The sequence below is a fragment of the Bicyclus anynana genome, chromosome 9 (genome assembly GCF_947172395.1).
Source record: "Bicyclus anynana chromosome 9, ilBicAnyn1.1, whole genome shotgun sequence".
NCBI classification, from domain to species: Eukaryota; Metazoa; Arthropoda; class Insecta; order Lepidoptera; family Nymphalidae; genus Bicyclus; species Bicyclus anynana.
The window spans coordinates 3,370,940-3,398,713 of NC_069091.1; the positions used below are offsets into that span (position 1 = coordinate 3,370,940).

Sequence of the window (27,774 nt, forward strand, 5' to 3'; positions counted from 1 at the left end):
GTAAATCGATATAGGTATTAAAAATTTCCTCCAAGATAGAAAAGTTCTGTGTGCCTAGTGGGAGTTTTCAATATTTTCATACTATTACTATAGCGTTAACGTAAACGTGAATTTATATGGAAATTAAACAGTTGTGCAGTAGTGCCACTGCACAACTGATGGCGCTGTTTCAATTCCTTAGAAATTCGCGTTTACGTTAACGTGATTGAAACTATCAAACTAACACTAGGCCCTCAGCATGTACTTAACTATAAAATATACCTAGTATTGTACTAAATTTCGGGTCTGCGTACTAAATACTGTTAAAGAATTATATAGTACGCAAAAATAATATATTTTCAACAACTTTATGAACTTTTTTTATGAACATTATCATCGAATACGAACTTGTGTATCTTATCGAATTCCGAACTTAAAATTATCGATTAAAAAAATGAGCTTGAAAAACGTGACAAAACATATAATATCTCTTGTTTTATTTATTCTTGAAAAATACAGTAAGTGTAAATAAATATAGTTTTTACAAAAAAAAAAACGTGTTTTATCGCTTATTTCGTAAAATACTATAGCGTACTATATTTTTTTATGGCTAAATCTAAAAAATACTATATTTTTTTCAAGAAATGTTAGTAACCCTATTTACAACCTGACCCGGGATTCGAATTCAGGAATTCAGGATCTGGACGGCCTCCGTGGCGCAGTGGTATGCGCCACGGAGGTGGTGGTATGGTGGATTTACAATCAATTTACAAATTGGGTTCGATCCCCGGCTGGGCCAATTGAGATTTTCTTAATTGGTCCAGGTCTGGCTGGTGGGAGGCTTCGGCCGTCGCTATTTACCACCCTACCGACAAAGACATACCGCCAAGCGATTTATTTCCCGTACGATGTCGTGTAGAAACCGAAAAGGGTGTGGATTTTCATCCTCCTCCTAACAAGTTAGCCCGCTTCCATCTAAGACTGCATCATCACTTACCATCAGGTGAGATTGTAGTCAAGGGCTAACTTAAAGAATAAAAAAAATCTGTTCAATATAACACGTCGAACTATACTAGTGCTGTCAATTGTGTAGGCTTCGCCTTATGGCACAATAATCACTCGTACTACAATGGTCCTCATTACATGACAGAGGCATAAATAACTATTATTTTAAACTTACACACTATCAAAGACATCAAAAACAATAATTCATATAAAATTACTTGTATTATTTCGTGTATTATTTTTACAGAATCGTTGGTATCTAACTAATTAAATAGTTTTAAACAAAAAATGTAATTCTGTTCTCCGTAATCATCTTAGCGTGGTTGAACATCCTCATTAATTTGATGTTTTTGGTAACAAAAAAGTCACAACAGAAATACGTTCTGTTGTGACTTTTTTTTGTGCAAGCAAAATATGCACGGATCAAGTGTTTTCGTATACCTATCTATTGTACTTTTTATAGTGTCTATATTTTATTATAAATTGTGTAGTCTTTTAATGAATTTTTCTTTATTATTAAAACAGATGTACCTATTTATATTTATTTACACTAACTAAAAAAAATAATATTTAACTAAATTAACTACATAATCAAAAAAATGCCTAGTCTATCTTTATACTATAAATAATTCTTGTTTTCTTTCTCCTAAATTAATTTATCAAGAGAATAAAAAAGAAACAAAATTAAGTTTAGGGCATTGTGACAGAATTCTTACGGGGATGTAGGTATATATATATATCCGTGAATATTTTGCTTGCACAAAAAAAAGTCACAACAGAAATACGTTCTGTTGTGACTTTTTTTTGTGCAAGCAAAATATGCACGGATCAAGTGTTTTCGTATACCTATCTATTGTACTTTTTATAGTGTCTATATTTTATTATAAATTGTGTAGTCTTTTAATGAATTTTTCTTTATTATTAAAACAGATGTACCTATTTATATTTATTTACACTAACTAAAAAAAATAATATTTAACTAAATTAACTACATAATCAAAAAAATGCCTAGTCTATCTTTATACTATAAATAATTCTTGTTTTCTTTCTCCTAAATTAATTTATCAAGAGAATAAAAAAGAAACAAAATTAAGTTTAGGGCATTGTGACAGAATTCTTACGGGGATGTAGGTATAAGTAAATTATTATAACTTGACGTGTACACTGTACACATTGTCAACATTGTGCTTGTATAGTGTCTATGATAAAGTGCAAGAAGTCAATGCTAGTGACACTGCATAAACAAACTCTGAATTATATACAAAAACGTATACAATTGCTTACATATCTCGGCCGCCAAGCAAGATTTCATTAAAGAAACTGTGTGCCTAGTGGGAGTTTTCAATATTTTCATACTGTTACTATCGCGTTGACGTAAATGCGAATTTATATGGAATTGAAACAGTTGTGCAGTAGTGCCAACTGCCGCTGTTTCAATTCTTTACAAATACGCGTTTACGTTAACACGATAGTAACAGTATCAAACTACCACTAGCCCCTCTGTCATCAGAACGGTAATCACATACCTACTGTTAAATGATGCTATTTGAATAATAGGAGTCTATTTACCTATTTAAATATCCAAACTAATATTAAAAACAAAAGTAAGCCTGTCTGTAACCTTTTCGTGACAATTTAACTGATTATGATGAATTTTAGTGAAAATAAATGATGCCTTAAAAGCTCTTAAGTTATTCAAAATTCATTTATTTCAAGTAGGCTCAGTTTACAAGCACTTTTGACACGTCAGTTGACTATTTGTAAATATTCTACCACCGGTTCGGTTCTGCTGAGAACAAACCGGCAAGAAACTCGACAGAATTTCTTTTTTTTTAAATCATACAATATTATAATTGACAATTGATGACAATATTACAATTTCTTATAGTTTTAGTACCTGTGTGAAGGTGGAAGCTGATCCAACGGCCTCCTAGCAACTTTATCATTAAGGAACTCATCAATGGTGTAGTAACCTCGACTAAGTAAATGTTTTTAACACATTGGGTATTTGCATTGGCAGGTCCATAACAGTCTTTTTTACTTTTCGTCGTAAAAATTTCACCCTTAGAGGGTTAAATAAGGAAAAAAATACATCTCACGGACGAAGTCACGGGTTCCAGTAATTACATAGTTCCAATCAGGGTTTGTGTTACAAATTGTATGAATTCACCGTGCACCACCACAATGTTATGAAAACTTCTGCCTTGTTTGCACAGACATAGTCACTAAGCAAACAACGCGCGAGTAACGCACCGACGTCGCTTACCGTCATTTCATTCGTTTTGTTTGATTTTGAACAACTGTTGAGTTTCTACCTTTAATATCATGTTCTTGATGATAAATAATCTATACTTCTATACTAATATTATAAAGAGGAAAACTTTGTATGTTTGTTTGTTTGTAATGAATAGGCTCAAATACTACTAGACCGATTTTAAAAATTCTTTCACCATTCGAAAGCTACATTATTTATTTATCCACAAGTAACATAGGCTAAATTTTATTTTGGATAAAAATAGGGTTCCGTAAGATATATGGGTTTTTCGGACACAAGGTGTAAAAAATCAACCAGAAAAGTTACTTATTTTGCGTATGTTGCGTAAACTATAAAAGATAGAACCATTAAATATTCTAATTAATTGTAGATCTTATAAATATCTACAAAAAAGTCCGCGGCACACTATACCTATCTATGCCGAGTGAGCCACAACTACCATTTTTTTATTTAAAAATTTTAAATTTTTTTTTGGACTATTTGTTTTACTCATGCTATTAATCTTTAACAAAATAAACTTTAAGATAGGGGTAGTTGAAAGTTTACATCCAGTTCACGCGGACGAAGTCGCGGGCGTCCGCTAGTTTTATTATAAAACAAAAACATCATACAAAAACTTAAAAAAAGTGATTTTGTACAGCTGTTTACATTTATAATAATGTCCTATATCACTGTTATTTTTTTAATTTTTGTTGTTTTGTTTCGTTGAGTTCCTTAATGTAATTTATTTTGCAACTTTTTGAATAATAGATTTTTGATCACTACCAATTTTGGCTTGTTTAGCCGAAAGCACTGTACAGCCTTTGGAGCCTGGGGTTTGTGCCTTTCACTGATTAAACAATATCTTTGCAAACAAAGGTTTTTTTACTTGCTTGTTCCGCTAATTAAATATTTGAAATCATACGGTTTCAAGTATTTTTGATCCAATTATAATAATACAGGTGGCATGGTTGATTATCTCATGTATTTCTTTTTTAATTCTTTACAAATACAGCCCTTGAATACAATCTCACCTTTTTGTAAGTGATGATGTAATCTAAGGAGGAAGCGGACTAACTTGTTAGGAGGAGGATGAAAATCCACACTCCTTTCGGTTTCTACACGACATGCTTGCTTGGCGGTACGTCTTATATTTTAAAACCAGGTCTTTATTTTAACAGTTGCATTTTTTTTAAAATTTCCTTAATTACTGTACTGTAGCACTTAACTTGTAAAGTGTCAAAACGAGTTAAAACACTTCATTGTTTAGTTTTTCTTCGAGTTTTTCTCATTAGCAGTCACCCAAAGAGCAAAGACCCGATGGCTTCACGGTCATTGTCATTGTTGTATTTTTGTTCTCATCATTGTCCTTAAAAATAGCTTAAATAACATCCTCAGTGGATGTTATCACCACTTACGTATACCTATTACAAAGTGCGCTTTAGTTGTAGACGTAGAGGTTTGATTCCCGACTGGTTTGTAACATCTAAATTATATACTGTAGTATTTTTGAATTGAATAAAATTTACAATAATTCCTCATTTTTCCAGCTGGTTCAGCTACAGACAATGAGGAACAGGGTTCGAATCTGGCTTAGGCTAACAAAAAATATAGTTACGTTAATCAGTACGTCAGGTTAGGATTTCATATTTTCTAAATTGGTCTGGTGCTAGTTACCACACTACCGGCAAAGATGTACCGTCAAGCGATTTAGCGTTCCGGTACGATGCCGCGTAGAAACTGTCAGAGGTATGGGTAGAATAAACATTGTACTTCTTCCAAGTTAGTCCGCTTCCATCTCAAGCTATGGTCTCTTGACCGCGCCGCACGCCGCTGCGGTGCGCCGCACACCGCACGCCGCAGATACGCTGACTGCGACGAATCAAAAGACCACTCTTGATGTTTATCATACCATTAAGTGTCCGATGCCGCATGCCGCTCACCGCAGCGGTGTGCGGCATGCACACGATCAAGAGAACATAGCTTTGACTATAGACTGCATTGTCACAAATTGCAATCTTAAAGGGCTATCTTCTCATTGAATAAAAACATATATAAATATTAATTAACATTATAGCGAAACTATGTTTTAACTAGCGGATGCCCGCGACTTCATCCGCATGGAATTTAAGACTTTGTCCGCGGAAACCATGGACTTTTCTGGGATAAAAAGCCTATGTGTTAAATCAGACTGAAATCTATTCTCATTCCAATTTTTAGCCAAATTGCTTCTGTAGCCGCAGTGCAAAAGAGCACAAACATATACACTTACACACACAAGCTTTCGCCTTTTCATAATTCGTGTGATAATATGCCTCTGTCTCAGAGAATTTAAGCTGTCACATTATTTTAAGACTGCACTATCATGGTAGCTTCGTCATTCCAGGTGAGATCGCGGTCAAAAAGTGACTTCTCATTGAATAAAATTCTTATCTCCAATTTTATTATACAGAAAGTAGTTATTACAGCCCAACCTGGCGTTTCTTCCTAGGTGCTTGTTGAAACATAATATGTAATCGCTAATTAAACTGAAAACTTCGGCGCTATTGGTCGACGATTTTGTCTCTTCCTACTGGAGTACTTTTTAAATTTTCGAAAAAAAATACTTAATAATAAAAACAAGCTGTTTTATTATGACTACGCTCCAAAATGGCTTATCCGTTTGACGTGAAATTTATTCTAAAAAATAGGTTACAATTTATGCAACTGTGTAACTATTGTTTAATTTTTAATTATGTAATACATAAAATCCCATGTCTGTAATATCAACTTTGCTCCACAGTACTCAGAAAACGCTAAAAGTATTGTATAAATAAAGCAAATATTTGAATGTAAAGAGGCTGACATTATCTTAAAATAATGCAGAAATAGTTAAATCTATACTAATATTATAAAGTTGAAGAGTTTGTTTGTTTGTTTGATAGAACGATTGATAGATTTCTCAGGAACTACTGGTCCGATTTGAAAAATTCTTTCAGTGTTAGATAGCCCATGTAGCGAGGAAGGCTATAGGCTATATTTTATTCCCGTATTCTTACGGGAACGGGAACCACGCGGGTGAAACCGCAGCGTCTACTAGTAATATGAATGTAATTCCAGCATGTTGAATTAGTACCATATTATAATTAAGAATAGTAGTACGTGTCTCATTTATTTGAACAATATAATATTATTTTTAGATTTCCTATCATATTCATAATTATTGCTTGTAATATAAACTTCTTAGTTATTTTACGAAGGTATCTAACTCACTTCCTTATTAATATTAATGTTAAAAAATATGTTATATCTATAAATATAATTATTATGTTAAAAATATTACCTAATAATATTGCGTATTGTACTTACGTTGTTTTTATAAAAATATGATTCAAATGAATCTTCTAAATATCCTTTATAAATCAAATACCCATACATATATGTTTCCTATGAATAATAAATATTAGGTACGTTTATAAAGGACATTAAGCAATACATAAATACTCCTTTTTAGTACATACATTATAAACTATTTATTAGTACCTAGTTGCATTTAATTTAGTAACAAATTTTTAGTTTATTAAGTAGGTAATTATTTTTTAATATCGTTTTGCATAGTTTCGTAATTATATCAATTATCAAGTTCGTCAGTCCGTCTGTCTATCTGTCACCAGGCTGTATATCATGAACCCTGATAGTTAGATGAAATTTTGATGATAAAAAAAAACAGAATAAAATAAATATTGTAGGGAGCTCCCATACAATGAACGTGATTTTTATGTAATTTTTATAGATATATTTATGTTTTTTTTATTTTTTATTCTTTACAAGTTAGCCCTTGACTACAATCTCACCTGATGATGTAATCTAAGATAGAAGCGGACTAACTTGTTAGGAGGAGGATGAAAATCTAGACTCCTTTCGGTTTCTACGCGACATCGTACCGGAACGCTAAATCGCTTGGCGGTACGTCTTTGTCGGTAGGGTGGTAACTAGCCACGACCAAAGCCTCCCAGCAGCTAGACCTGGACCAATTAAGAAAACCTCAATCGGCCGAGCCGAGGTCGAACCCAGGACCTCCGTCATTAAATCCACTGGGCATACCACTGCGTCACGGAGGCCGTCAAATTTTAGGTAGTTTTTATAGATAACTTAAGGTACGGAACCCTTCGCGCGCAATTCCGACCCGCACTTAGCCGGTATATTTTTAAGTCGCTTTAAATACATTAATGTCTGTATGGAGATATCACACTCCGTCGCCACTTTCACATCAAACTTGTATTACGTAAAACCGCTGTTAGATTAACCGTTTAGATACGACAATGTTAACTATTAACTAATTATTCAACGTTTTGCACGTTAAATATGTATGATATTTACTCGTTCTAATGACAACATTATCGTTTTAGACCGATCATGTCTAATGCAAGTAAAATTTAATTTAGCTTTATAAAATTAATCCTATGACAACTTAACCCCTCATTCGCACGTGAGTTTTTTTTAACGGACGTTTATTAAGCGTTTAAAATAGTATGAATGAAGTCATAAAGTTAAAGTCTATTTCCAATGCCCAAAGTTGAAAATGCAACACTGCTCGAAAAAAAACGTCGTGTTTTAAAAACGCTGTCGTGAGAACATGTACTTGGGAATGCATTTGTTGTATTTGAACGCTTATTTAACGTGCGTTAAAAAATTCTCGTGCGAATGAGGGCTAACGTATCTCCACAATATTTTTTTTTATTACCCGCCGGTTCAGTAAATAATTAATAGAATAAAAAAGTGGCTATGGATCAGGGTTTGATTTATGGGTTATAATGAGATATTGAGCTTTCCTTTCTAAAAAAAAAAAAAAGTAAAATTTCTATATTTTAAGGGCCCACAACAGGGAGAGGTCTCCCTCTTTATCGGAGAGGAGTTATGGAGCCCAAAACCCTGTTTCAGAGGCAGGCTAAGTGTAATGAGTTCCAGGCTGAGAACTCTAACTAAGAATTTCTAAGAACAAATAAAAACTCAGCGTACAGTATATCTCATAACCCGACCCAGGATTCGAACCCAAGTCCTCGTGATCCGGAAACATATAGGTTAACCACTCGACCAACAAACTTACCTTATTGTTATAACTCGTGCGCATTAACTTGACACCTGGCTAACAAACACAGTACTTACAAACATCATTCGAGCAAGGTGTTTTCAACCCATAATCGATTCACTGCTGAGCTCGAGTCTCCTCTCAGAATGAGAGGGGTTAGACCAATAGTCCACCACGCTGGCCCAATGCGAATTGGCAGACTTCACACACGCAGAGAAATAAGAAAATTCTCTGGTATGCGGGTTTCCTCACGATGCTTTCCTTTACCGTTTGAGACACGTGACATTTAATTTCTTAAAATGCAAACAACTGAAAAGTTGGAGGTGCATGCCCCGGACTGGATTCGAACCCACACCCTCCGGAATCGGAGGCAGAAATGATATCCACTGGGCTATCACAGCCTCCTAATATTATACCAGCAGATAATTATGATATACCGCTACCTTTTAAATAAATGTTCCCATAATCTAGTCGTTATACGACTCGCCAATATAATATTCAGTGGATCATCCAATTCGTGCAAAAAAATAAGGAAGTAAAAAAATTCAAATGAATATAATTTTAAATATTCAAACGTATTTAAATCTCCAATTACGGCAGTCTTTCGACAAAACTGAGTATAATGATTATAAATTACACTAATTTGGGAGTCACTGAAGACAAAACAATACTTTGAACGGTATTTTGCTTAAAATTATCTTACATTTTCAATTTTGTGAATTTCGACGTCAGATAAACCTATTATATTGGCTTTAATACGTTTAGCTCACGTGAATTCTATGTAATGACTAGGTGACGCTGCGCGGTTTTACCCGCGGGGTTTCCGTTACCGTAAGAAAACGGGGATATTTTATAGCCTATAGCCTTCCTCGATAAATGGGCTATCTAACACTGAAAGAATTTTTCCAATCAGACCAGTTCCTGAGATTAGCGCGTTCAATCAAACAAACAAACTCTTCAGCTTTATAATATTAGTATAGATTACTAGATATGAGTACCTATGTCCAGTGTATGTTCTCGTGAAATTCGGTCTTTATGGATCTTTAATACTCGTAGGTACAAGTCCCAATCAAACAAAATGTAATGGTAGACATCCACAGAACCCACGCATCGCATCAAACCGATTGTAGTATTATTTTTACAGAAAGTCATTCATCGTACAGGTTCCTTCACTGATCTGCATCGTACCGATCGCATGAAATTTATTATGATGGGTCCGATACGTACGATGCGTCTTTGCCCGCGTGGAATTCCGTTTTTCACAAATCCTGCGGGAACCATGGATTTTTCCGGGATGATTAGCCTGTGTTAATCCAAAAAAAAAACTATTTCCATTCAAATTTCACCCAAATCGCTTCAGTAGCCGCAGTCCGAAGGAGGAACAAACATACACATTAACACACACGCACTTAAAGACAAACTTTCGCCTTTATAATATTAGTATGAATGATAGAGTGATTGCTTCAAGATGACTGTGTACATTTTTGTGTATGTGTGTGATGTGTTCATAGAAGAAGGACATAAGTCGTCGAATCGTTTTGACGAACTGAGTATGAAAATATTATCCCAACCCTACCAATACCACTAGTTATGTTGTCTCAAGGTATGTCACGGCTCGACGGCTATAGCCGCGATAGCCCAGTGGAAATGACCTCTGCCTCCGATTCCGGAGGGTGTGGGTTCGAATCCGGTCCGGGGCATGCACCTCCAACTTTTCAGTTGTGTGCATTTTAAGAAATTAAATTTCACGTGTCTCAATCGGTGAAGGAAAACATCGTGAGGAAACCTGCATACCAAAGAATTATCTTAATTCTCTGCGTGTGTGAAGTCTGCCAATCCGCATTGGGCCAGCGTGGTGGACTATTGGCCTAACCCCTCTCATTCTGAGAGGAGACTCGAGCTCAGCAGTGAGCCGAATATGGGTTGATGACGAAGGTATGTCAACACTGAAATCCGTTTATTAATGTTTTCTGAGTTGAAAGAAATAGTTCGGGATTTCCAAACTCGTACTTCAAAATGATACTGCCTGCGATCTTTGGAAGAAGAAACACAAATCATTATACAGTGGGTCTAAGTTATAACGTCACCCATTCCAAAGTGGATTCCGTTAGGGATACCTATTCGAAAAATATGACATCTTCGTTCTTGATGTATCATCAAAGTCAAAATTCATTTATTTCAAATAGGCTTAGTTTACAAGCTCTTTCGAAACGTCAGGTAATAATATTATACTTAAGATAATGGTGATAATAATAATTCGAAAACTTAAAATTAAAGTTACGAGGATTCCAAACGCGCCTTGGTCCGAGAAGAGCCCACAACAAAATCAGCCAGTTTATCCTTATTTAGTTTATCACCATTTAACAATAGGTATATAAGTAGCCTGTCATGTAATAGATTTCATTTCCAAGCAATTTTGTCATTTACGTAATCATTGACACTATAATATGACTTTTCTATAAGCTTACGTTTAATAAAAACTTTGAATCATCATCATCATCATCATCATCATCATCATCATCATCATCATCATTATCATCAAATCATCAACATCATCTAGGTACATTCGACGAATGAAAATGAGTAGCAATGACTAACAAAACTATGCAGCGTTCATACCGAGGCGTCTTTACGTCCGACTAAAAGTAAAATTGTGATGAATAACCACGCAAGTGTTAAATCTAGACTGCGTTTAAAACAACAATTAACACTGATATTTGCCACTCGTTTTCTTGAATGGAATGAATGATCGAATGAAATAAAAACTAGTGCATCTTCGTTAGTTTAGTGTTATATTTCATTCTACTCTTTAGCCGAGGGGTGTTCAATTTTTAATAATAGTAGCCTAACTCAATCCTGATGCCATGAGCTATTTGATTTTGAATGTTCTGTCAAAATCGGTCAAACTGTTTAGAACAAACAGATCTATTAACCAACGAATAGGAATTAGGTGTAAAAGTATATAGTTCTGACTGATTTAGTTACTTTAATTATTATACTTATCCCCGATTGACACGAAACTTTGTAGGTAAACAAAGGCTAAGGCTCTTTCCACACTGCATCCAATCTGAATGTCGTTTTTAAATCCGAGAGTATTTGGTGTAAAATTGAAATCTTGATTCGATCCAAATGATTTGAATTTGTTTAGAACGAATGCGGTCAAACAGAAAATTATTGTCTTAACGTGTGGAAATATGTAACATTCTTTAAATAACAGTTGTTACTTAAAGAATGTAATGTTTGTTGTTGTTGTGTAAAACAGCTTTTTCTTCTTTCCAGACAGTCAGGCGGATATTCGACGTTATCAAGATACAAATATGCACAATAGCCGTATCGTTCACACTTTTCAATTCGGTCCGGCTACCAAGAGAGGCGTTCAAGTATGGCGACATCCCGTACTTGGTCGTCTATTCGTTCTGGTTGCTCGTGGTTGCGCTACCAACGACGCTGCTGCAACTGGCGATCGGGCAACTCAGTCATCAGGACCCGGTTGGAGTATGGAGAGCAGTGCCTATATTACGAGGTGATTTTTTAAATAGTCATTATCAACCCATATTCGGTTCACTGCTCAGCTCGAGTTTCCTCTCAGAATGAGAGGGGTAAGGCCAATTGTCCACCACGCTGGCCCAATGCGGATTGGCAGACTACACACACGCAGCGAATTAAGAAAATTCTCTAATAGGTTTCCTTACGATGTTACGATGTACCTGTGAATTTCTTAAAATGCACAGAACTGAAAAGTTGGAGGTGCATGCCCCTAAACGCATTAGAGCCCACACCCTCTGGGATCGGAGACAGAGGTCATATCCACGGGACTATCACGGCTCTTTTGAATAGTAATAATACTTAATAGTATAATGAGATAAGGTTTGTGAAGTTGTAAAGGGTAATATCTAGATCTACCAAACTGATTTTGAAAATTCTTTAATTTAAAATAAAAGAAATTAAACTAAAGAAACTAAAAATTCTTTTAGCTTCTTTAGTTTAGTTTCGTAGTTTTTGAGTGTCATAGGGTAATTATTGTATTGGGAATTATTACTGTGGAATTCGTATAAAAATAATTATATAAACCGCGTAGTTTCCCATATGTGGATTCCCATAGAAACAGAAACTATGCAGTTTAAGCTGCATGGCATCTGCTTGTAGTCTTGTAGAATATGATCCCATTAATTATTATGAACACGTGGATTGTATTTACTTACGTAATTTTACAAACAAATACCTGCTGCAAAGTGCTATCTTAAAAATGTCCATCTAAATGTAAAACAACTAACAAACAGCTTCACAACTTTCATCACTACAACTAGTAAACACATATTCTTGCTTTCAGGAGTGGGTCACCTGAAAATTCTGACGTCATACCTGTGCTGCATCTACAGCATGGTGTACATAGCACTGTCAGCCGCCTACATGATCTGGATAGGCAAGGGCACCTTCCCACTCAAGGACTGTACAAAATTACACATGACTCCGGTAAGAACTGAGCAATATATGCCAAGTACCTCAGAATACAGAAAACCACCAGAAGCCACGTTTAGATGTCATTCTATAGTGCGCAGTGTGTCCAAAAATTGTACACAACAGCCTGCACTCGTCGCAATTCTCACCCGCGTAATGTTGCTAGTACATGAGGCTGTTAAATTTTTCCCTATTTTGTGGTAACAATTTATAATGTTAAAAGGAAAACAATAAGTGTACAGTTCATCACATTAAATGTTAACTTGTATGGTAAATAATAAAAACAGTGGGACCAGTTTTCTAGTGATTGCTAAGAGTCAGCAAGAAAATGAACTCTAAAAAATTTAAGACAAGGACAAATAAATAATAGATATAATAAGACTGTCATTATAAAACTTATCAACTAACAAACTAAAGAAATACATATTTACAATAATAATTTTATATATTCCATATAATTATATTATATTATTATTATAAATATGTATTTCAATCGTGTGCACAGTTATTATTATCTCGTCTTATTTCTCTATTTTTTATGTCTCTTAAAATTCAAGTATAAATAAGGCCATTGAATTGGTTTAATATCTTTTAAGAATGTGTTTTGAAGATAAAAATATTTTATTTAATCCTCTTGCTCAAACAAACAAGCAAACAAGTAGGTACACAAACAAACAAAAGACCAAACAAGCACACGAAAACAAACAAATGTGCAAACAAACACACAAACAGACAAGAACGAACGAATTTATTATAATATAGCACGCCATTGTTATTTGTAAAATTTTAAAGCTTTAAGATTATTTTACACTTTCTTTATCTGCGCTGATTACCACAATTTTATTTCAACTTAATTGCCGGAACCTATGCCTACCTATTTAGTTGATTAATATTTTACATAAATAATAAATCCTTGAATTGAAATTAAAAGTAGGGAAAATCAAAACAATTACATTGGCAACACTTGAAATGAAGTCATCGGTTTCTATGACAACTAAATTCACGTAAAAATTATTCATTATTTTAACATAAGAATATTTATTTGTGCTACTTACACGTGAAATGTGATCCTATTCAGTTTCTTTTTTTTACCAACGGCATTTTTACACGAAGGAATAGCACAAGACGGCTTAATTTAATTAAATTTGTCACCTGTATAGCACGTCAAACAACACGACAAACACAGAGTGAGTAATCGTAAAATGAGTAGTTTAAATGGCTTCACTTCTTTGCGCTATCATTCCTTCTGGTGGTTTTCTGTATTCTGAGCCAAGTACTTTGTTTATTCAATGACAAGTTACCCCTTTAAGTGGCGATGCAGTCTTAGTCTTCGGCAGCAATCGACAGCGTTTCGGCGGCAGTGTAAATGAACCCTAAATACCAACCAACAGAAGTCTAAATCGCTTGGTGGTACGTGGTACGCCTTTGCTGGTAGGGTGGTAACTAGCCACGGCCGATGCCTAACACTATCCTTACAATATTATTAGTCATTCTTAAGTCACGTGATTTCATATTCCATAATCAAAATTCAAATTCTATGTAAAAATATCATCAGGTGTCTACGTACAACCGTTACATTACATATTATAAAATTGAGAAAAAAGTTAAGAAAAAAAAAAAGAAAATGTGTTTGTTCATTTTTAGTGTCACAGACTGTACATCCTATCTTAGATATTATAGGACTGACTCATGTCTGTAACACCAAGACAGTGTGCCTAGTGGGAGTTTTCAATATTTTCATACTGTTACTATCACGTTGACGTTTACGCAAATTTATATGGAATTGAAACAGTTGTGCAGTAGTGCCACTAGATGGCGCTGTTTCAATTCCTTCGAAATTCGCGTTTACGTTACGTGACGGTAACAGTATCAAACTACTAGGCCCTCAGCTCAGCGTTAGCCGTTCATTGCAAAAAAGTCAGTTGTCAAGATGTAAAGCAAAGTTCAGACAGAAAAAAAATTATCAGATGTAGGTAGGTACTAGTATTGTTATAGAATATCCTTTAATGAATTACTTTACCCACACGTATTGTTGTGAATACGATAATTTGAAAACAAAAAATTTACAACAAAAATAAGGACATTATTCTAAATTTGTTATTATTTTCAGAATGGTTACGAAAACAAAATGAATGCATCTGAATGTTTTAAGTGAGTATTAATATACATTTTTCATGATAGAATCGTATTTTTTATTAAAAAACTTATTTAATAAATCTAATAACGTAAATCAATTACAATGAAAATCTTCAAAATCATCCATGATTTATTTGTAGTTCCCCCATTGTCAGTACCGCGCCGCCATGTTTTATAATGACATTTCGTTTTCTGTCATAAACTATCTCAACGGTTTCGACAGCCTTTAAATTTTATACTGCAGGTACAGTATGCCACTTCAAAACATTAACAAGCGCTGCATTCGATTTTTAACGTAATGACGAAAAATATAAAGTGGCTTTTAGCTTGACCTATTTTTATAATACAACCTTTTGAAAACGTAATAATTTATTTATTATAAACAAGCGGTAATTGGAAGTGATAAAACCCTTGCCATACAATACGCGGGTAGAATTTAAACAGATTATAATTATTAATGTATTTATTAAAATGTCAGCCGCGTATTGCAAGGGTAATTATGACCTATAAATGTCCTATCATTTACACGAAAATTATAAAAATATGGTACCACAAAATGGAATTGTTATTGTAAAAATTATGCGAAACAAATCACTTTTCAAGTCGTGTCGTAGAAGAAGAAGAAGAAATATACTTTATTGTACATTAAAAACAAAAATAAACAATAACTTATAATGACACTTAGAAACTAATGTACAAATGGCGGTCTTATCGCTAAAGAGCGATCTCTTCCAGACAACCACTGTGGAAGAGAAAAAAAAAAAACGTAAGCACCGAAGTCGTATGTATCGTACATATTTTTGTCCCGTCAGATTAAATCATCTGAACCTAACCTTGCTCTGTAGGTAATACAAAATCGCGCAGCCAAATAAATCTAATGTGAAACAGGCCTTATACCAATATTCATAATTAGTGTTACTGTGACATCTACATCGGTTCCAAATGAAAGGCTACGTTTGCGCCAATGAGATTATACTAAAAGATAATGTTATAAAATCCTATCACATCACCTGTTAATATTATAAAGTACCATTCAGCCTATTCATCGTTGGACCGCAGCAGAACTCATCGCGAGTACTTACAAATATCAACTTTAAAATAAATCGTTACCGAGCCAACCAGTATTCTCTACAATATTAAACTCGTTACCACAACGCACACTAAAGTCCGGCCGCTCTGAGATTGCGTTTCTGACACCTGACAATGTCACCTTTTTATATTTGTTAATTAATTAATAGTTAATAATTTTAGCCCAAAATGAATACGTTTATTGTAAATTAACATAATTGTTAAATTTGTAATGCACTCGTTATTAAGGTTGATAAAAGATATTTAAATATATCATTGACATTTACATTGACAGGTGTCAGATACGCAATCCCTGAGCGGCCAGATTTTAATCAGAATTGTATCGTAATCGTCTCGCTTTGGAATAAGCTCAGGAATCGCGGAATGGTTCGAGGCCAACTTGCAGTTTCCGCGATTACTCTTGCTTCTTTCTATCACGTTTCTTCGTCACTGATTGAACATGCCGCTTAGTCATAAACCTGCTTTAGGCAAGCTATAAGCGCGTCGTCACGTATCCGTAGAAAAGTCGCTGTTACATTAATTTGACACCGTTGACGGCAAGGTAAAAAAGGTGATACGTTTACGATTCCTAAACAAGTGTGCTTTTACCTTTATTTAAAACATCACGGTTTTTTAACAGCGGCGGGACCGCGCTGCGTGTGACGAATGCTTTAAATTATATCACATTAACAATTTCAGCTCGACGTTTTTGGCGCCATTCACCGAACAGCCACAGTATCTCGGCGTAATGGCGATTTTAATATTCGTTTTATGGTTCTTTCTGCCCATTATGTAAGTATTAATTTCACTATAACACCATTTTCATAAACAGCGGCTGGCAGTGTATTTTGTTTTCCATTTTAATGTTTACAATTAGTGTCAGGGAAACTGTTTCATGGCGTCAGTATTTAAATATTGTGTTTCATTGGTTAAATTAGCTTATCATTGTGTACGACGTGTTATTAAATTTTTGCAGGCTGATTAAAAGTGTTCAAAGTTCATTCACCTTATCGATGAAACATGTTTTCTTCATACCTTATACAATGTTTTAGTTCTAATCTATACTTATAATAAGTCTGTAGAGGTCAATTATTCTGTACATGAAATGTATTTCCAAAATAACTATCAGGGGGTGATAAGTGATCGATATTGATGCCAAAAATGCAATTAGTAAAATTGTTGTCTGTCTGTCTGTCTGTATGTTCGTTATAGAAATAACTAACTACTCGACGGATTTTAACGAAATTTGGTACAATTAATCTTCATACCTACTCCTGGGCAGGTTATAGTATACTTTTCATCACGATCAATAGGAGCAGAGCAGTGAAAGGATATGTTGGGAAAATGGGAGAAGTTACTCCATTTTTACAGCGATACTACTGTAAGGGCTGGATTAAAGAGGTCTAAGGGCGGACGAAGTCGTGGTAGTCCGCTAGTCCTTAATAATCATTTAATATTAGAACAAGTTTATTTAAAAAACAACTACACCAAAACAAAAACAACAACCGAATGTGACTGTACTTCGGTCGTGCCTAGTTACTATTCTACAAGTAAAACAAGCAGCCAAGCGATTTAGCTGTCTATAACCATGTCAAGCAGAAACTAATCAGAGGAGTACGTACAGTAAATTCACCGTATTCCTTCCAATTTAGCGTGATACCATATTCGATGCCACATCAGCCCCCCTAGCCAAGTAGCATGTCGATTCCCTTACTACGATCGCTAACGCTTCGAAAACTAGAAAAATGTATGGGAATGACAGACCTTGATAACGTAACCTGTCGATAGCAAATCCCATACATCTTTCTAGTTATTGAAGCGTTAACGATCATAGAACACACACAGACAGAGGAGCTACTCGACAAACTCGATCGACTTCAGAATTTGTGCATCCGATTTATATACGGATTGCGCAAATTCGACCGTATTTCTTATTTCCGTAATAAACTGAAGTGGCTCCCTATTCGTCATCGCCGGAATATCCATATACTCACGACGCTGTTCAAAATCTTAAACACCTCTTCTCCTTCCTACTTGCGGGAGCTCTTCCGCGAATCCCCACGCCGTCTCAGACCGGTGCGTTCGTGTGTAAAATTAAAATCTCTATCTGTGCCTCCCTATAACACTGTTTTTTGTGCTAAATCTTTTTCAGTTATCGCAGCGCGTCTGTGGAACTCACTACCTGATACCATTTTCAAAAAAAACCCATCTGTTGATACCTTCAAACATCGACTTCGTGAACACTATCTTTCTTTATCATCATAGATATATTATATGTATGTATGTATATATGTATTTATTTAGTTATTATTTATATATAGTATTGATATGTACTGTTATAATTTATATATTTATTTCAATTTATTTATTAGTGTTATTTTTAATGTATTTAATATTATTTACTTTTATTATTTATGTATTAAGTATAATATGTTTTCTCACTTTTTTTCTGTTGTACCTATCCATTTCTTTTGTTTAAAATCTCTCCCACTGCCAAGGGTCACTGGCAGAGATCTCTTATAGAGATAAGTGTTTCCTTGTTCACTGTTTTTCTTTTTTACTTTTGTGTGTTACTATTATTGGTACAAAATAAATAAAAAAAAAAAAAAAAAAAAAAAAGAAAGAAAATCGACGGGCCACTTGGCTAGAGGGGCAGGTGAGATCGCAGTCAGGCGTTAACTTGTCGCTAAAAAAAACAAATTCCTCGCGGACGAGTCACGAGCGTCCGCTAATAACAATAACAAAATAGACTGATATTGACGAGGTGATTAATCTCGATTTATCATAACATGGCTTTGAAATGCATTTTTTTCACGGATTGTGGGTTTTAGTTAACCACATAATCCACATGCAGCTCACTGATTAGCACGAATCTCCTCTCAGAATGAGGGTTAGGCCTTAGTCTACCACGATACGATTCACACACAGAGAATTAAGAAAATTCTCGGATATGCAGGTTTCCTAAATATAACTGAAAAGTTGGAGGTGCATTCTGGACTAGATTCGCACCTAGGCCCTCCGAATCGAAGGCAGAGGTCATATCCACTGGGCTATCACGGCTCTTTATAGATTTGACTTTACGTCCACACAATGGGGATGATGAAAATCAATATATTCAAACCTAGTTTGAATATATAGATTTATATGATACATTCGGGTAAATAAGGTTAACTAATTTATACATAAAAAGCAAAGATTGTCTGGATATTTGAAAAATAAACAAGATTATAAAATATTAAAATCTATTAAAAATCTTTTTTCGTAATTACCTACATGAACATTCATACAGTTACTTCCTTACATCAAATGTGTCATTTTTTAAAATTTAAACTTTAAACATAAACGCATAAATAACAAAGATATTAGTAATTTTGTTTGAACGCCCATACAAATCTAAGGATCTTTATGTACCCACGACGTCATTAATTCGTACCATTTTGTATGGGGCGTTTTTCAGGGATCCGCGGCAGCACCGCAAATCTGACCATTTAAATCCCTGTAGCTCCGAAAGTGATGATCGCAGATACCTTGTTACTTTTACAAAATTGCTCTACTATTAGCATACTCTTAATTTATATACAATTTAAAAAACTGTAATCATCCCTATAACTGCCATATAGCTACAGATTTCATGGTTATATTTGTCCTATCTACAGCAAGATGCTCTTTCAGACAAATTGCTCGCTACACACTGCACCGTAAACGCCATGTCTACGCATCACGACGGACAAACGACGTCAATTCCCGTCCATCAGTTCTTGTAAAGGGATGCCGAGAACCAATTTATTAGGCATCAGATATATAGTTACACTTCAACAGTGGAGTATTCGGTTACATCGAATATTTCTCTGGTAGAAGATTCTATATAAAATATAAAGTAATTAAACTTAATATTCTAAATGAGTGAATATTTGGATTTGAATTTGAATAAGTAGATATAGGAATTTTTAATTAAGTAATAACTATCCATGAGTCTGCAGCAAAAATATATTATGGTCACATAATTTTTGTCTCGTGTTTTTACGTAATATTGTTTACGTAATTTCAACAAAAAACTACGTAATATTTTGATTTAACTATTAATAAAAGTGTGCTTATTGTGGAATTAATTCCCAGATTGGCTCAATTAAGAAATTTAGGTACATCTAATTGATAAATAACTTAGCAGGCTTTGGTTTTGCGACAAGTGTTACCCTTACCGGCAAATATTATAGAAAAAATTCTGTATCAATTCTAAAAGATCTTCAGCTCTAACGTTGTTAACGTATGCTTGTGCTATAAAAAAATTGTTCGTAAAATTAACGTATGCATACATCGCATAATAAATAAAGTTTAGTCTACAACAATCATGTTCACAAGAATCCTTTTATTTTCAACGTATTGCTGCATTGATATTTTAGCAGACTCAGAAGTGATTACAAAAAAAAGAAAACTAATGTCGTACAAAGTTTATGATTCACAACATTTGTCAGGACAACTTAATTAACAAATCAAACTGTAACCAAAATAAGACCCTAGAATGGCAGAGAATGACCTTGAGTGAAGTCACGCACTTGTGAACGTTATGTGTAGGGTTAAAGGATCCTTTGACTGTTAACAAACACTCGCCTTTTCCACTCAAGTCACTCTCCCCGCCTATCCCAAGTAACCCATAAAGAATTACACAACAAGAGATGTGAACGGCTCGAACGCCACGAGCACACTGAAGCCGTCCGTACCGCAAGTCGTTGCAACGCGTCGATAACAGATATGATACTATCCATATACATTTTGTACGTTTGCAGCAATGATTACTTATACAGTACCATTATTCGGCATTCTGAGTTCGGTTGATAAATTGCATAGTGAGCAGGGTATTGTAGACACCGATACGTCACTGCACCGTCGGTCTACCGACGACAGCAGACAGATACGCCGACCAATGATGCCCCGCTCATATATGTTCGGGCATGCACCCATTTATCAGGAATACGGCTTACATTTCGATACATTTAAACAGGAAACAGGAAATAATATACCCGTGGTTTCAATGAAAAACTTTCTGTTGCATTTCCAGATTTATTTTTGTTTCACACGCACATTCACTGAGTGGAAAAAATATTATGTTTAAGCCGTACTGTTTGTTGAGGAGATTTACTTTCATTATTAAATTTTGGAAAATGATTTTTCAGAAAGAAATAACTATCCCTTGATATTTTTATTTTATGATGACAATTGATCTAAATAATATATAAAAGCGAAAGATTGAAACCTTTCATACAAAAATTAAATTTGGCAGGGAGGTAGTTTATAGACAGCAGACGTTCGCTAAGAACATATTTTGCGACAGGGCCGGACAAAGGAGGACGGATGAAGATCAGGACGTCCGCTAGTAGAGTATAAAGCCAGAAAACTTATATATAATCCTTGATTTTAAATTTACAATTGATCCAAATGGTCTAAATTCAGTAACGTGGACTTAATTTCCCATTTCTTAAGGCTGGTTTTCTCAGTTTAATTTGTAGTAGTTATCTCTAAACGGTTGAAGTTTTTATTTTTTTTTTTTAATTTTTTTATTATTATTCTTATTTTTTTGGAATAAAATAGGGGTTGAGAGTTAAAACCAATTTCCACGCGGATGAAGTCGCGGGCATCCGCTAGTATTTTATAGGCTTCACAATTTTAATTTACATTTAAAATCAAACGACGATAATTCCCATAAAGCAGATAATCGTAATAAAACTACTTATTTTAAAACAACAGCAAATATCACCCTCACATATATAACATGTGGCCAAAGGATTACAATTTCAGAACCACATTTTGTTTTCACTCAATTTAACTCTTTGACAAAGTTCAAATCATTATTTTATAATCCCATTAAAATGAATACGGCGACAGTTTCAGCTCAATTGGCCGCAAATTTAAGACACTAATAGGGTACCCTCTTAAATACCTTCATTAACTATTTCGGACAAAAGACTCAAATGCCTTAATGGTGCACTCATTTTGATCTCCGGTCCCCCATTATAGCAAATCGGTCCTATGCTTGACTAAAATCGCCCGTTACTACTGTGTTACCGAGTTGTATAATGAAGATTATTCAAATTCTTTGTAATAGATGACATTTTGCGCTTCACTGCATGATTCACTGAAGGCGGCAATCATAAGTTTCAACTGTATGACGCTTACTAGGAAAACTTACTTGGATTCTAGACAGAATCGTACTAGAAGCCTAAATTTCTGTACTTGCATGTCTTTATTTGTATATTAATAACTAGCTACTGTCATAGACTATCTGGCCTATTCAATATTTTGGTCATCAATATCAACCGTTAGATTAATTAATCGTTAGATTTATTAACCCAAGTGTTTTTAGATAGGTATAGTTAAAAAAAGCAACACGACGACTGTGAGACGCTATAGATTCCAGGTGATTTTTTTTTTCAATATTATGACATGGATATCAAATTAAATTCAAAGAGAATTTCAAAATAGCACTATCTATATAATGGTCATATTAAAAAAGTCTAAAATTAAAAAGACTTTATTTATTAACCGCTATACGCGAGCAGTCGGGTTTGTTTATTTATTTACATTGTCTTACTTTTTCTTTTTTTTCAGGTTGTATCGTCTCCACAAAAGTCTCAAAATCTCCTTGGTAATTTTAGCTGCAATCATAATCACAGTTGCCATAGTCTTAACCGTATTCTTATCGGACATAAACATATTATCAAACATGCTCGAGTCCTGCGAGCATTGGTCTCCTTTATCAGAACCATACATCTGGCACAGTACGCTTGTTCAAGCGCTATTGTCGACTCAAATAGTTAGTGGATATTTAATAAGTGCTGGAGGATCTTTATACAGACATTCCGATGTCCGATGGTAAGCTTAGATTTAATGTTCTTTTTAACTAAATTGTACTTTAAATTATTGTGGTGGAAAATGTGGAAGGCAAACAGCGACGAGGTAGATCTCCAAGCCGATGGTTGGATCTTCTCAAGGAAACAGGAACCTTTTACAGTGCCGTCCAAATAGCCAGCGACAGTACTTGATGGAATGGAGGAGCATTGTTTACCAAAAGATAACTCGCCAAGTTGGTCACGACCCTAAGCCATAAAGGACCGGCTAGAGACAGAGAGTAATTTAGAGAGGATAGTCTTAAACAACACACACCCCACTTTCAGCGTTTCAGCAAGATGTTCGGTAGAAACTGAAAGGGGTGTTGATTTTTATCCTACTCCTAACGAGTTAGCCCGCGTCTATCTTTGATTGTATCTTCACTTACCATCAGCTGAGATTGTAGTCAAGGGCTAACTTTTGAAGAATAAAAAATACTTGGTTTCAGTATTTTAAGCTTATTGAGGGCAGCTGTATCTGTATTATTTAAATGAATACTTAATGAATTCATATATTTCAGGACATCAACATTTGCAACAATAACAAATCTACTATCAGGATGGTTGTCTGTTTTTCTATGGCAATCAATAGGAGGGGAAGGAATCAAGGATACTAGTTTTATAGCAATATTAGTTTTAATATATCAGTCTTCCGTATCAGAGAAGAGAACTAAGGAATGGCCTCTGTTGGCATTTGGATTGGTGTTGGTATCAGGCATTATAACTGTGGTATGTACAATCGTATTTAGTATTTTACTTATGTTATTTGTATATTTATTACAGGCTAAATTAACAATACCTGGCATTATTAATTGGCATACGTTTAACCTTATAACCACAAGTCGAACTAGATTTCGGTATTCGGAAATAGTAACTACTATTTATTTATTACCATCACATCATTTATTCTCATCATCTTACCATAAAAATCATTAGTAATACCTCTTTGCCATTAGGGTGGTATAGTTACCATCCCTAATGGCAAAGTGATATATACTGCCGTGGCACGTATATTTTAAAGTTATAAATTAAGCGGAATGGAGAGAACAAAATTTGCAAAAATACGCCAGACGTTTGTTATGTCAATATTTCTGAACAAAAATGTAATGTCAGGTTAACACGAAAGTTCAATTTTTCATGCAAAAAATACGTTCTTAAGTAAATAATTCTGGATAAACAATATTCATGAGATTATTTTGTGCCAGCTGCAACCATGCTCGGTTAGCTTATTAAAATTTGCATATAATCCGAACCTCCTGCCAACTCAATTACAATCCAATTTATACGATTGAAATAAAATTATCAACTTGGCGATTTCGAATAAAAGATGTCATTTAAAAATCACGTTTTATTTTAGTTGACTTTAACTTGAAATTTCAATTCAGCTGTTATACTTATCACTTTACAGCTTTTTGCGTCTATATATTATAGTCAAGTAAAAATTAGAACCTATAAAAAGCAATATTATTATTGAATAATGAACATGAAGTTTGTATTCATGTTTATTATAGAAACCTAATACATTTGACTACTGCGGCTATTCATCGTAAAATTATTTGCATTGAAAAGTTTAGTGCGTATACACAGGTGCACTATCTTGTTCCTCACTTCCTTTAAAGAAAATCTCAATAATTTTACTTTTGTTATTCTAACTACAAAAGTTGTTATTAAGAGATATCTAAGCTAAGCTTGTTATTTTATAGCTTTATACAAAGATGTAATCAGAATCAAATTCTGCATCACTTTAGTTGAACTGTTTATGTACATCAATAAAACACATAGATTAAGAAATCTTATTTATCTTTCAACAAAAATAAGCCTAATAATAATATTTGTATTATATAAATTTTGATTGTTTTCTTTTTCAGCTAGCTCTTCTTTTTCCCATTTACGATAAACTGCATCGACTAGCTGGAGATTACTGGCGGATATTCGCTTGTGCATCATCAGCTCTTGGCACTGCATTGACGGTGTCCGTGCTCGCCCAGGGTCTGGACCTGGCAGCTGTGTTAGATGAACTTGTTATACCTGTGTTGGCTGTGTTCACTACGATAGTGGAAATCGTTGGATTTGTTTTTATTTATGGTAAGAATTTCATATGTCTCAAGTTTTGCAATATTTAACTTAATATGACAAACAAAAAAGGTTAGTCTCTTCACGACCGTACCGGAACGCTACGATGTCGTGAAGAAACAGAAAGGGGTGTGGATTTACATCCTCCTCCTAACAAGTTAGCCCGTTTCCATCTTAGATTGCATCGTCACTTACCATCAGGTGAGTCTGTAGTCTAGGGCTAACTTGTAAAGAATAAAAAACATATAAGTATATATTTTCATTTGTTTTCTTATATTTTTGAATTAGTTACTTATCATAATTTTAATAATTTACATTAATGCTTACAAAAATATAACTAACTCAATAAAGGACATAAAGCTATAGATATAATTACTTTTGTAAACTACAAAATGAAATCCCTTCCAGTAAATTATGAAGTTTAACTTTAAAATCACCGAGCAAAGGTAAATTATATTTATTCAAACTATTTTATCAGTTCATTAGAAGAACCGACCTGACCCCGATGTCAGAGCTACAGTTAAAATGCCGAGGCAAATAATAAATTGATTACAATTGTTAATTCACGCTGACCCTAATGGTCAACTGCGACAGGCTTTAATTCAATTAACTGAACTTATTGAATTACTTTGAAAACAGCGAACAGCGCGGATAGCGGAGTTTCCTTTTGATTTATCATTTTGCTTAGCAGTTAGTGTAAATTTATTTTGTTTCGTTTTTATTTTATTGCGTTTAGCTTTGTCTTACAGTTCAATTAGCAGTGAACTATATAACTTTTCTTTATCATCGACATTTTTTTATTCTTTTCTTATTAATATCTAATCCTTTCTAATCAAAACAATAGCTAGCTTACTCCCACGGCTGTTTTGTGCGTTTCAGAAATTATCAAATTATCAAGGATCTATAGTATTTTTTGATATAAAGATTTTATATTCCAGGTTGGTTCTACCTCACAGTAGACATACACTTCATTACGGGTTCAAGGTTACCGTGGTTCTGGCTAATGACGTGGTGGTCTACTCCTGTACTGCTGATGGGCGTCACTGGATGGTGGTTACGATCTTTGCTGAGGGTCACAATGGACCAAGGGCAGACGTTGTGGCCTTTGGGAGGGGTGTTTGTTGGGATATTGGTAGTCATGGTGGTGATGGCTGCCGTAGCCGTAGCGAAGGAAGAGCAATTTAATTTGTTAACTGTAAGTTTCTTTTTTCTATAAAAAATTAAATTTCATTATTATTATCATTATCAGTCTATTTTAACGGCTCACTAAAGCCAGACCTCCCTCTTTATTTGAAATGGGTTATGGTTATCCACTACGCTTTACAATGCGGGTTCAATAGTTCAATGTTTTAAATGTTTAGCGATCACTTTGATGTTTAGTCATCATCATATAATCTCTTGATGATCAGATTTCTCTCAATCTTTGATCGATTGCTTGATTACCATTTTATTGTGCGTCAGTGTTCGTTTCTTGTATAATTATAAGTTCATTGAATGATTAGTTTATGGAAATCTTTTGTTTGTTACAGTATTTGTGTAACTATAATTTCTAAATTGGCAATAAAATCATCATTAAAATAGATTTCAAATATTGTTTCTCGTTAAATTTTGAATTTATTATCCCAGTGTTTTGTTTATGTCAAAGTATGCAAGCAGTTTATTTTTAGATGATAAAATTTATCCGATGATTTTCTTACAGAAAATAGCATCAGCCTTCCGACCTTCCCGGTTATGGGGACCAGAGGAACCAATGTCAAGATACATTTGGATGTCGCAACGTTTCGCAAATGAAAACAATTCCGAACACGACTATAATACAGATACCAAGACATTTAACCACATTATTAATAAGTATCACGATAAATGCAATGAAATATACAACGAAGATTGGTTACATAGTACAGATATATACCAAAGCACACCAAAAGCTCAAACCAAAAATGATCATAATATTAAAAATGAAAACCCACTTTACAATGATGTTGGGGCGATATATTCAATACCAACAGTATCAACTATTAAAAAGAAGAAAAAAGCAGACGAACAATTTAGATCACCAAATATATGTATTGCTAAAGGCGAATTAGGAGGTCCAGTAAATTGTAACTGCAATAGACATTTTCAACTCAACGTGCCGGATTTAAGAAACAACGAAGTATCGACTAGTCTGTAGATTTAATCAGCAAATTCAAAATCTGTACAACGATTTTCATGTCTAGTCGAGATAGTAATAGGACGTATTTTCTTCAACAAAAGTGAAGAAGTTTGTACGTAATTTATTCTAGTATTAAGCAACATTCCAAAATAGATTGTATACAAGTATATATTTTAGTGTTAGTAGAGGATGAGTTTAATTTAGATGACAAACTAATAAGTGGTTTTAGATAAACTTGATAATTATTTTTAAGTATATCTTTTAGCACTGTATTTAGTGATATTGTGACAATAAACTAGCTTAATTGGGAGGATGTACTCATATAAACTGTGGTATAGTTTTGAGTAAATAAAGAAATATGAGGTTTGATTCCTTTTACAAAATTATATTTGTAATTTTTGTTTTCTCCCAATCACTAGATTTTCTGTTGTAGTCTCAATCAAGTGGTATTTTGCATGGAAGGTTTCCCGGGAGTTTTGAAAATGGGTTTACTTTAATTTATAGATTTTGAGATGTTCTTTTGAATTAACATTTTGCCACCTCACCGCTTTGTGGCGCTCGTACGCCGAAATTATTGATTTAAAGGAAAAAAAATATAAAGACATAAGTTATGGACAAAATTTGGTGCAGCAAGCGAAATATACGGAGAAGCAAAATGAAAATTTTAAAAGAACACCTCAAAACCTATAATTTTACC

The 27,774-nt window shown here is 34.2% G+C and overlaps 1 protein-coding gene across 3 annotated transcripts in view; it reads left to right on the forward strand.

Annotated features, from left to right (window-relative positions):
• LOC112058472 (sodium-dependent nutrient amino acid transporter 1) overlaps window positions 1-27,463 on the forward strand; it is a 64,073-nt gene extending 36,610 nt beyond the window's left edge. For 2 of the 3 annotated variants that reach the window (XM_024099327.2, XM_024099325.2), the window contains exons 2-10: window positions 11,586-11,829; window positions 12,637-12,779; window positions 14,875-14,915; window positions 16,668-16,760; window positions 22,572-22,835; window positions 23,371-23,578; window positions 24,718-24,934; window positions 25,861-26,117; window positions 26,622-27,463. In XM_024099327.2, the coding sequence (XP_023955095.2) occupies window positions 11,586-11,829; window positions 12,637-12,779; window positions 14,875-14,915; window positions 16,668-16,760; window positions 22,572-22,835; window positions 23,371-23,578; window positions 24,718-24,934; window positions 25,861-26,117; window positions 26,622-27,095 (1,941 nt within the window). In that variant the 3' untranslated portion in view covers window positions 27,096-27,463. The remainder of the gene's footprint in view (window positions 1-11,585; window positions 11,830-12,636; window positions 12,780-14,874; window positions 14,916-16,667; window positions 16,761-22,571; window positions 22,836-23,370; window positions 23,579-24,717; window positions 24,935-25,860; window positions 26,118-26,621) is intronic. The other variant, XM_052883366.1, reaches the window with a different exon arrangement.
• Window positions 27,464-27,774: the final 311 nt, after the last annotated feature.